We start from the raw sequence: 11457 nt of genomic DNA, 5'->3' as shown, positions 1-11457 counted from the left end.
GAAAGCTTAAACTGATTAGATATGCTCCAACTTTTCTACACCTTCAAGTCGGGAGTCAAATCCAAAATATGCATATATGCTCGTTCTGTCTCCTTTTATTGGTGCTATTAGGAACCTCATGAATCTATCAATAAGGATTCGAACACTCAACAAGTTTACTAGAAATATCTTTACTGTGTTCTTCCTACGAAGAAAATTAATGATAAAACACATGCATTGAGAACAAAATTGATGAGCATAAGAGCAGTATCTTTTCTGCTACTTCCGAAAGATTCAATAAAGCTCAGCGGTGTTTCCCCTGAGGTATAAGCCAGTTTTATGTACTGCAATACTAAACAATTGTAAACCTCCTAAACTGCAAAAATTACTACATAGTAGTTAACCAAGCAGGTTGCACAATAAAAGACACACAACTGGATCATTACGAGACTGCAGGATTTGTCAACTTCAATCAAGCTACCACTATTTTACAATACACATCAAAATTCAGGAGTTGCCAGCTTACTGAACTCCTACAAAAATTTGTTAACATATCCACCAAATCTGATTCAGATCTAGCTTATGTACAATATTTCACTCTCTTGAATCGGAATACAAAGTCCAAACATGCCATTAGTCTTCATGATGGGAAAATCGTATTTGCAATGGCAAAGAGAATGCTGAATCAGAGGTTAGATCCTCCACTTTATCAGATCGTCTAGAAAGTCTATCTAGGAGAAGTGTAGTACAAACCATGGAAACTATGGTTTGTAGTACCATCATTGACAAGTGGGCTTCTTCTACCTCTATCTGACAAGGATCTTCCAAAACTAGGGCTTCTTGGCATTGGAGCACTATCCCTTGGGCTAATAGATGAATAATGCGAGTCATACGCCCCATATCTGTAAGAATAGCCTGACAACGAGGGGCTAGTTCCAGGATCGCAGCCAGGAGGTCCATCATCTTCAAAATCCCTAGACCAACGTCGCTCGTGATAATGCCCTCTGTTGACAGGGTCTGGTGTATGGTTATATCGATTGTGTGAATGACTTCTTGAAAGACTCGAACTCGAAGATCCAGGCGCCCAACGTCTTTCATCAGCATGTTCAGGTATTGGCGCATTTACACCAGGAAAATCAACACTCATCTTCCTAGGCGGATTAGGGAAGCTTTTATCAAGAATTTCCCCTTCCTCTGTTTCTTCCTTCTTTTCCTCATCTGCAAATATTGTGATTCCAGAGGGTAGATCTTCGTCGTCTGGATCTAAAAAGGTCATAAATTGCAGAAGAGTCAGTAGATTTGACAACAGCTGTTAGGTAATTTGAGGACAGCATGCAATACTCTAGAAGCAAAACCAAAGAAAGTTTTTGTGTCCCCAAAAATCTGAAGAAAAAAGTATGGTAAGAAAGAGTTGGCTGAGTGGTTTCGGCCTAGCCTACTAATTTGGTTAAAAGGCAAATGTTTAACCAGGTCCGGTACTAACTTGACAAAAAACTGCCATAAATATAATTTGGATTACCAACAGAATACAAACAGACATCCAATAAACTAATGAGGACGTGTATATTTACCCAAATATCCTGGTGGATATCCCATTTCCCTCATTCTATTAATCCAGGGAGGTGGATCAAGCTCCTGAAAAATGAAAAAGGAAAAGACTGTTGATAAAAATGAAGCATATCGCAACACCAGTGTCTTACCACTTCCATTACTAGAATGAATTGCACTGGATAGAAAACTTTAAACAGTTAAGACCACGTAAAATCATTTTTCATGTGAGAAAGCGAAGTCATAACATGGTCTATCTCACCCCAAGGCCCAGAAGTTTTCGTGTTTCAGGCTCCAGGACACCTGGTCTTAAACCGTCATACTTCCCCTTTGGAGAATCTTGATAATATCGAGTTGGATTGCGGGAACTGGCATTTTGATTCCTTCTGGACTTGTGTTGTTTACGAGCAATATTTACAGCTGCATTGTCACGAGGCTTAGCGCAATCTTTCAAAGAGTGGCCATAGGAACCACAATTGAAACATCGCGAACTATCAACTATTTCAATTCCACTGCAATGCAAAAGACATCATAAGATATTATGCCTAAAAAATCACACGAACAAGTACAAATTCTTGTCGCCAGGAAACGCCATAATCAAATATCTTGTCAACAGGATCCTACATACTTCCTTCGGTTGTATTGCCTTTTCTTTTACGACTAAGAATATAAGCAGAGATCATTGAAGGACACAACTGTGCCATTAAAATTGCAAACAAGGATATCCTTTTTTTTTTTGATAAGGTGAAGATTTTATTAAAAACAGTATCGAGCTGATATTGTGAAAATACAGAGATAGTGTTAGCTTAAAAACATTAAATCCTAAGCAGTCTAGCATGTCCAGCATGTTATGTAAATTCATAACAACATTTCCATCTTTCCAATAGTACAAATAATGCAAACAACTACATTTCACAGATTGCAGCTGCTCCTTCTTGCTTCAAAACACCTATTATTTCTTTCTTTCCATATAGTCCAAGCTATGCTAAGAGGAATAGCTCTCCAGATCTTCTTTAGGGATGCTTCTCTAGGCATAATCAACTTTTGGGATGCTTCTGTAAGCTTAAGAGGAGTTGCAAACAAGGATATCTATAGGCATAATCTCAACATTGTCGAAGAAAACTGCTATCATAAAACAATCCAAATGAAGTGTTCCAATGCAATCTCCAGGGCCAACTGAACTTTTAAAGTGGAAAGACTGACATAACATAGTATCAGATACATATTCCAAATGTAAAGAATGACATGACACTAAACCGGGCCATGTTCCAGCATGAACTACAATAGATATTGATTTTCATGAATCTTATTGCAGGAGCCGAGAACGCATGCCGCTGTCTGACATTGAAGAATAATCAAATGCAACCTCTAGATATAATCATGTCGGAGATTAACAAGACGACAGGACAAGGATGATACATCTGAATCACAAAAGGTAAAGTTCAAGATTATTACAACAGGAAGGAAAAGAAAGGGAGGAAAATTCAATTAAGAGATGGAATGAAATGAAAGAGGAACGGAAATTATAAGGTTGCATAGAGACCAACTGCCTAACAGCTCTCTAAGCAGAACTACGCATGAAAACTCCATTACCACATCAGCCTAGGCAAATCTTTGAAATATACCAGTCACGGTCAACCAATTCCCAATACATGTGTGTGTGTGTGTGTATTTGAAAGCCTAAAACATCCATGATTTTTGAAATAGCACGGCATCGCGGCGTGCATTTTAGTTCATCCATATAGTACTCCAAACTAACAACTGAAAGATTATAAGATATATGTTCTAGGAATGAACGTACTGCCAAACATGAATTTAACTATAACTTACGCTTCCACATTGCTTGAACCATCAGTTGCAGTCAAAGCAAATGAATATCCACGATCGTATAGCGGGACAGAGTTGCCGTCCAATGGAATAAACTCGCTTTTGTTGTTCCTTGCTTGTTTGTCCACCCAATAAGTCTAACAGAAAATAGTACTTTTTAGCCTCTTAAGAAAAAGCAAATAGTCTAATTACAATACAACTCTTCTCAAGATTTGAAGCAGCAATGCCATATGGGTAGATACAACAGCTACCGTGAGAGGATACCGGTGTGCAAGACGAACACATCTTTCAGATAAGAATTTAAAATATGAAAGACTTGGACGGCAAAGTTAAACAATTCGAACTTCCTACACAACCAAATTATTTTTACGTGTCTTAACTCAATCAGAGCATAAAATATAAGAACGTTATCTAATAATATTGAAAATAAAATTAGCGAGCAAACAATTCCTCAAAGCAAAACTTCAATTCTAACAGGTCAATAATATTGCACAATCAACAAGTTTTTGCAAACAAAATTTATGTCACTTACAGACATCCATAAATTTACACCATAATCCAAAAGCAAGCATCAAGAGCATTAATTTTAAGAATGAGCGCCTGATCGCGTTCATGTTTTTTTGAGATAAGATGATATTAATGGATGGCGATAACCGGGTGGCGATAACCCCGTGTACGAGCTGTAAACCTGAAACATATGAATTCTCAAGAAAACCCCCAGTGTTGTTAAAATCCTCATTACGCTATAGGAAGCGCTCAGCCCATTTTACCCTTAGCTTCAGAGCTGAACCGCGCCCAAGCGAGCCTTTGAAACATTGGTAGTTATTTGTAAGGAACAAAGTGGATTACGTGATACAAAATAAAAGGTCATTTTGACATGGTAGTCTACAAAAGTCATTTTATTTTGCTATCACAAACAATTATGGTTACAGAATTATAGTATTTAGATAATACTCCAACGTTTAAATTCTAGATATAGATATTAACAACTATACTGAATAATAGCAATTTAACCAAGAGAATAACTTATAGCAGATAAGGTGAGTGACTATACATATAATTAGATGTACCTGCAGCCAACTAGTTCGTTTTTCTCGTAGTATACACCGCACCCAGGCCCAATCTTCTTGGAAACAATTACTTGAATGGTTCTAATATTTGCTTCCTTTATCTTTATTTCTTTTTTTTCAGGGAGAGGGGGACGGGGGTGGGGAAGGTCTATATACAAGTTCTTCCCCTATTTATCCACTCACTAACAAGAAAATGCAATGTGCAAAATCCAATCAGTCGATCAGATTCGATTTGTCTATTCCTTTGGGAAACCCTGGTGGCTGATGAGAATACATGTCACCATTTACACGTTAAGTATAAAATAGTATGCAAATAAACGGGGGCAAATGTCTTCGGTTTACTTTTTTTTAAAAGATCATCAAATACAGTGGTAACAATAGCTCAAAAGAAAATTTGAATTTGTACATGCAGCAGAGATAGAAATATACCACTGCAGAAGATTTCTCCAGACCAACATGAAGAGCAGGAAAGTATGTCTCCTCACCAGATTCAACAACTTCTTTTGAATCCTGATACCAACAAAACAAGGCTCAGCACTCTCAAGATGAAACCTACAGAGACACTGAAGTTCCCTAGAAAAACCCTCACTAAAACAACAACAAAAAAAAACCCAGTGTAATACCATAAGTGGGGTCTGGGAGGGTAATGTCTAGTGTGTACGCAGACCTTACCCTACCCTATAAAGGTAGAGAGGCAAAAAAAACCTCACTAATCATAACACAAAAGGTTAGACTCATTGTCAGCTGTTACATAACTATAATAAACGGTATTAGGAATAGTTAAAATAAAAAAATAATGCATAAATGATGCCAGAGAAGCAAATAGCAGACGTTTGACCATTCTTAACTACACATCAAACATGCCAACTAACTTCGACCTCCATGCAAAATCTGGACAGCGGATCACGCTCTCTTTCTTGATAACCCAGTGGATTACGCTCTCTTAACTTGGGCACCCCCAATAATCACCAATTATTCAATGGAAAAGAATCAAGACATATTCCGACAATGTTAACGTAATATTATCTCTTACACTTGAAAACAGACATATAAAGATCTTAGTTATAATCAACAGCGCATGTGCATGAGTTGAATATAACTGATTTCCACTCATGGCAAAAGAAATGGAACATGAGTTGCAAAATCAGGTCAAAAGTCTAACTAAATAGAATTTCTTAATTCTAATGAAATGCTTTATTGTTCAACAATTTTCATTTCAAACTTTCCTTTCCCCTTCTGCTCTACAACTAGCAATAAAAAATGAAAGGGTTACATGAGCACCCAAGGGTGTGGCCTAATGGTCAATGAAGTGGGTACAAACCTTGGGGACCTGGGTTCAAATCCTAGCAGAGACAGAAACACTAGGCAAGGAATGCACATGCTGGCCCGGACACCACAGTTATAACAAAAAAAAAGGAGACATGAAAGGCTTACATGAGCTGAAGAGCAATGTTTGGCATGCCACTCTGACCATTGTTGTAGCAGCCCCTCAAGCATCTTTCTGCTCTCTCTGTAACACAAGGTTAACCAGTCAGGATCGAGAAATACAAGGATGACATTTTTACTAAAAATACCTGTTTAATGATAGAAAGGATAACTTCAACAGTTGGTTAAACAAAGGGAAAAAGAAGAGTGGTGAAAAGGGGCAACTGATTTGTTTTTATTTTTTTTGATAGGTAAAATGATTGAATTAATTCCCTATGTTTAGTATTTAACCTCCTCTCAGACAAGAGGAAGAAATTACATGAGCATACTTCCTCTTGTGCCATTTTAAACAGGTTACAAAAGTTGACATCCAGGGGAACACAATTCCATTCAATCCTCGTCCAGTTGAGAACCAAACAAGACAAATGATCCTTACCCCTCCTCATGTACTTCCCTTTGTCACTCCAAAAGTCCAAATAAACATAATCTTAAAGTAGATATAGAAGAATATAAAAGAACATGGGAACTTTTGTCAAACCTTGTCAAGGAATTATAAATGATATGCACGGACGGTTGCTCAACATCAGGAGTTGCTCGAGGTCTCTTAACTCCAGATAAACCTGCTAATAAAGGTCCACATTTAGAGAAATCTACCTTAACCAATAGGGCTAGCCCGTTTGACCAAGCTTCTAAAATCTGCTTATTTTGAGAAGTGCTTTTCTCAAAAGTACTTTTAAAAAAGTGCTTTTGGTGAAAAGTAATTTGTGTTTGGCTAATTAATTAGAAAAGCACTTTTGAGCAGTAATTAGTGTTTGACCAAGCTTTTGAAAACTGCTTCTAAGTGTATTTTTCTCAAAAGTGCTTCTCAGAAAAGTACTTTTGGAGAGAAGCTACTTTTTTCTGCTTCTCCAAAACTGTTTCTGCTTCTCCTCAAAAGCACTTTTTTTTCCTTCCAAAAGCTTGGCCAAACACCTCAATTTTTGACCAAAAGTGCTTTTGGCCAAAAAAGCCACTTTTGGCTCAAAAAAAAGCTGGACCAAACATGCTATAAGTCAAAAAAAAAAAAACAATAAAAATATTATTCAAAAAGACACAAACTTGACACAAATAAAATGGAGCTGTAGGCACAAAGATTTCTTGCTTAATACCAGAAAAGTATGTAGTTGCAAAAATCAAAATAGTAGTCCTAAAATGTTGGCCCTATTAGGTGTTGTGGGACACGAGCATGTAAAATAGTATACCAATTGGGCAAGAATAAAACAGGAAATATCAAATAAACAACGTACATTTGGAACCAACAGTTTCCTGAGTGCTCAAAAGATCTTGATCCACTTTATGCCTGCTACTATTGCTCTCGTCTTGCAAACTTAGATGTCCATTTTCGGCATGCATTACAGCGTTGATGGAAGTTAGATTCTCTGTTATCGCAAAGGTTTCAGTCAATTCAACGCCAACTTGTGTGAGTGTTTCAGTCAACTTAACACCAACTTGCGAGCCCGGGTCACTCTCCAAATCCATGTCACTATCACTTTCCTGTAAAGGTTCCTTGCTTTCTCCAACAACATAATCAGTGGTTTCGGAACTCTCTCCAATTGCACCATCTTCATTATTTTTAGTTCCTCTTTCAAGATTATCGGATGCAGGAAGGTTGTTTGAATCCTCAGTCCCCATGCAAGTGAAATTCCTATAGGCTGAAAAAACAAACTATAATTAAACTTCATGGTTTACTAGTCTTTAGCTCAACAGATCTCTTCAAATAAACTTAGAAATAAAAAAAAATATTTGCATTCATCATTGAAGTTAATCTAAAATTCTGCACAAGCATAGTTGCCAAATCAGGATATTATTGTGTATTGAGTGTCCATTTTGTGATCATCCACCTTATTCCATAAGATAGAACTGAATTAGAATGTTGCATCAAAATGTAACATGTTTACAAGCTCTTCCTCTGAAATATAATATCCTTCCGCAGAAAATAATCATATGTTCAGAAGGTTATTAAATGACTGGAGCTAAATAGAATATTAGAGTTTACAGTCTATTGGCACAGTTCAGAGGCACTACTACTGCTAAGGATTGCATGGTGTGGCAAAGAGACAGTAAAGGTGTATTCTCAGTTAAGTCAGCTTATAGAGAAGAATACAACATTTCCAATAATCAGGTTGTTGGCCATGGAAGATGATTTGAAAAGTCATGTTTCACTTGGCTTTTGACAAAGCAGGCAGTCTTGACACATGATAATTTGGTTAAAGGGGGCTACCAGTTATGTTCAAATGTTACTTATGTGGAGAAAAGGAATTTACACCGCAATTGGACAGATCAGCTTTGGAAAATCTCCATCAACCTGAGGGGAATTAGGTGGGTGATGCCAGGAAGAATAGTTGATGTGTTAAAGAGTTAAGAGTAGGAATGGTAACCTATCCAGTAAGAAGGAGAGATGGAGGATTGTCCGAACATGCATTTGGTGGACAGTTTGGAATGAGAGGAATCAAAGATGCTTTGAAGACAAATACAATAACATCCAAAAGATGAAGATAAACTGCTTAGTGCTTACTCCTTCATTATTTTTGGTCTAAAGAAGGTTTCTTAGAAGCTGTTGAATCAATTTTGATGTACTAGATTATCCGTATGATGATATACGCCTAGGAATTTTTGTTTTTACTTGTATTTTGCTTTGTACTTTTAGTGACTCCATAACTTGTGTAGTGCACCTTTCTTTATATACAAAACTTGTTACCTTTCTCAGAATAAAATAATAATTATATGTTCGGGAACTAATCAACTCTTTTTCGCTAAGCTAGAAATCTCATTTTAACAAGACAAAAGTTTTATAGCCAAGGGAAGGTCGCACAATAATGAAACAAGCGGTGACAGAAAGTAAACTAAGAAAAAGGCCTTTTTCTACACATTATTCATCTTTAAGATCAAGATCACCTCTATCATCAAGAACTTCTAAACCACAAGTTTTAAAAATCTTTGTTACTTCCTTAAACTATGTGCCAGAAAACACCTTCCCATAAATTGGGACGGACAGCGTAAGAAATAATGATCCGTAAAGCCAAAGGCGAAGTACTGACAAACGGAAAGAGGTAATAAAGATTCAAAGCACGGAACATGCGTCCTCGGCAAAGTAAAGCTCCAAGAACCTCAAATCCAACACAAGCAGGACTCACCCTTAGGACCAACCGCAGTCTTCGAAACTCGGGGATAATGGCCCACCTCTCTACCCTTCTCCACACAAATACCAGGTTTAATTTAACACTAAAATACCAGGTTTAGTTACATGGCGCACGGCTCAAACCCCTAGCCACTAGTGGAACTAAGTAGAGGGAAGAGGATTCAACCTTTCATCGAAAAATTACACTTATATACAAGGTGTTGAATCCCCCTGATATAAAGAAAAGTCCAAGTGTAATGGTGAAGAGGTTCAAAAGTTGCTTCAGGTCATGGGTTCAAAAGTTGCTTCAGGTCATGGGTTCAAATCCCAACTGTGACAGTACTAATTTATTTTTTTGAATCCCGTTGTATAAATTCCTGGCTCCACCACGAGTGTAACTAAGTCACAAGTCCCTTATCGTTTCTTTTTTATAGCCAAGTTTTCATAATAACCAGAAATGATATATACTTCGGCAAACAATATATTGCGAGACATAAATCTGAGTTCTCCAACATACTAACATTAACTCAAACACTAGGCTGGATATACTAATCTGATATTAAAGTCGCTTGTTTGAGTAAATATAAGTGATTAGGGAAAAAGACTTGAAATTTATGACTATAATCACAATTTTCAAGCATATTCTTAGGAGAATTGAAGAAAAAAAGGGATAAGGGTTTTTGCCACACGAGAGACAGAGAGAGAGTGTGAGAGAGAAGGGAATTAAGGGGGAAGAGAACTTACGATTTGGTTTCACCGGGGAGAGAAATCGCCGAGGAATTCGCCGGAGAAAGAGATCCGAGTTTGTAGGGGGAGAGTAATGTCAAATTGGGGAGAAAAGACGAAATGTGAACTTGGGGCCCAAATAAATTGAATTGGGTCCGAAATTCCGATATTATTTGGACTGCAATATTGGGAGTTTAGGTCCAATAAACCTTCCGGCGCGTCTGGCGGCTGTAGTCCGAGCGTTTACCCGCATATAGTGTCATATATCAAGCTAAAGTGATAAATATGTATTTGAAACATACATATTTTATATTCATTAATTTGATATAAATACAAGTAGAAGTAACTTTATTTTAAATTAGAGTAAAATGGAAAAATATGGGCTAAAATCTAACGAGGCAAGAAAATTATGAGGTGAATATGAGTTTTCTGTATTGATCCGGCAGTATTAATTTTGTAATTTTATTTTATGTGACAATTTAGTTTTAATACCTGGCGACGATTTGATGAATTTTTGCTAATTTTCAATTTTCGTACAAAATATAGGAATGGTGGATGTACTTTTTATAGCTTGTTTGGATGGTTGTTATTGTTTCATAATGTATTGTATAGTATTGTATTGTATCGTTTTGATTTATACTAGTTTTAATGTACGTGCGTTGCACGTGTACAACGCGTGTCACGGCCCAATTTCCAATCTAGGTCATGATGGCGCCCAACACCGAAGTTAGGCAAGCCAAACTTAACCAACTAGTGGGTTCCATTTATGTTACCAAAACCTTTCCGACATTTACTTAGATTAAATTTAAAACATTCAGTGATAATAAATAGTTTAGGCAAATTTAAAGCTGAAGTGATGAAATTATGTCATAATTAAGTGATTACATCCCAAAAGAATAGTCTACTAATGTGTGTGCAAAGACCTGGTGTCACAAGTATATGGGCATCTAGTAGAATATACAAAAGAATACATCTATCCTACTGCCTGAAATAGAATAGACAGTCAAAAACAAAAGAGAGACTCCATCATGCTGCTGAACGGCATAGGAAGGGAGCAGCTCACCGTGGAATCTCGGCCAACTATCAAGAATGAGCACCAGACGGGTAGCCAGATGCACCTGCCTCGGATCCTGTACAATTAAGTACAGAAGCGTAGTATGACTACATAAACAATATGTACCCAGTAAGTATCTAGCCTAACCTCGAAGAAGTAGTGATGAAGGGTCGACTTGACACTTACTAGGGTCAATAATACGATAATATAAGGTTCAATAGTTCAATTCACAATTTACATGGATAGAAAACAAGCTCAAATAGGAAATAATACTGAAAACCTTCTCAGCAATTGATAAACCTAGGCATTTTCTTCTTTCAAAACAAGTGGTCTTTCAAACAATAAATCATACGGATTATAAGAGGTCCCGGTTCCATTATCACACAATTTTCACGGAGGACGTTCGGCCCGATCCAACATAAAAGTAAACTGTGCACTGCCGAGGGTCAAACGGCCCGAACCATATGTATATACAATTACCAATCTGCCAAGGCGAACGGCCCGCTCCCATGAGAGTAGTGGAAATAATCACCCCCTCGTAGAATATACTTGCGACGCGGTTACGTATAAATACAACTTAAATGCTTCTTTAATTCTTTTCAAAATAATTATTTACTTGAAATCATAACCTTCTCAACGAGGTTTCAATCAACGCAATTCCACAGTTTATA

The 11457-nt window shown here is 37.1% G+C and overlaps 1 protein-coding gene across 2 annotated transcripts; it reads right to left on the bottom strand.

The window, feature by feature from the left end:
• Nucleotides 1–368: 368 nt before the first annotated feature.
• On the bottom strand, nt 369–10012 carry LOC109238372 (zinc finger CCHC domain-containing protein 8-like). 2 transcript variants are annotated; one of them, XM_019404804.1, is made up of 9 exons: nt 9751–10012; nt 7136–7540; nt 6388–6469; nt 5859–5934; nt 4854–4934; nt 3358–3491; nt 1790–2039; nt 1551–1614; nt 369–1242 (listed from the first exon to the last, which is right to left on the bottom strand). In XM_019404804.1, exons 2-9 carry the CDS (start codon nt 7518–7520, stop codon nt 707–709), a joined length of 1608 nt encoding a protein of 535 aa, XP_019260349.1. In that variant the 5' UTR covers nt 7521–7540; nt 9751–10012; the 3' UTR covers nt 369–706. The 2 variants fall into 2 exon arrangements, with proteins under 2 accessions (XP_019260349.1, XP_019260350.1); XM_019404805.1 differs by lacking the exon at nt 9751–10012 and adding an exon at nt 9023–9126.
• Between the last annotated feature and the right edge of the window lie 1445 nt (nt 10013–11457).

This window comes from Nicotiana attenuata, unplaced genomic scaffold, assembly GCF_001879085.1.
Source record: "Nicotiana attenuata strain UT unplaced genomic scaffold, NIATTr2, whole genome shotgun sequence".
NCBI lineage: Eukaryota > Viridiplantae > Streptophyta > Magnoliopsida > Solanales > Solanaceae > Nicotiana > Nicotiana attenuata.
This window is presented reverse-complemented; position numbering and strand designations above follow the sequence as displayed.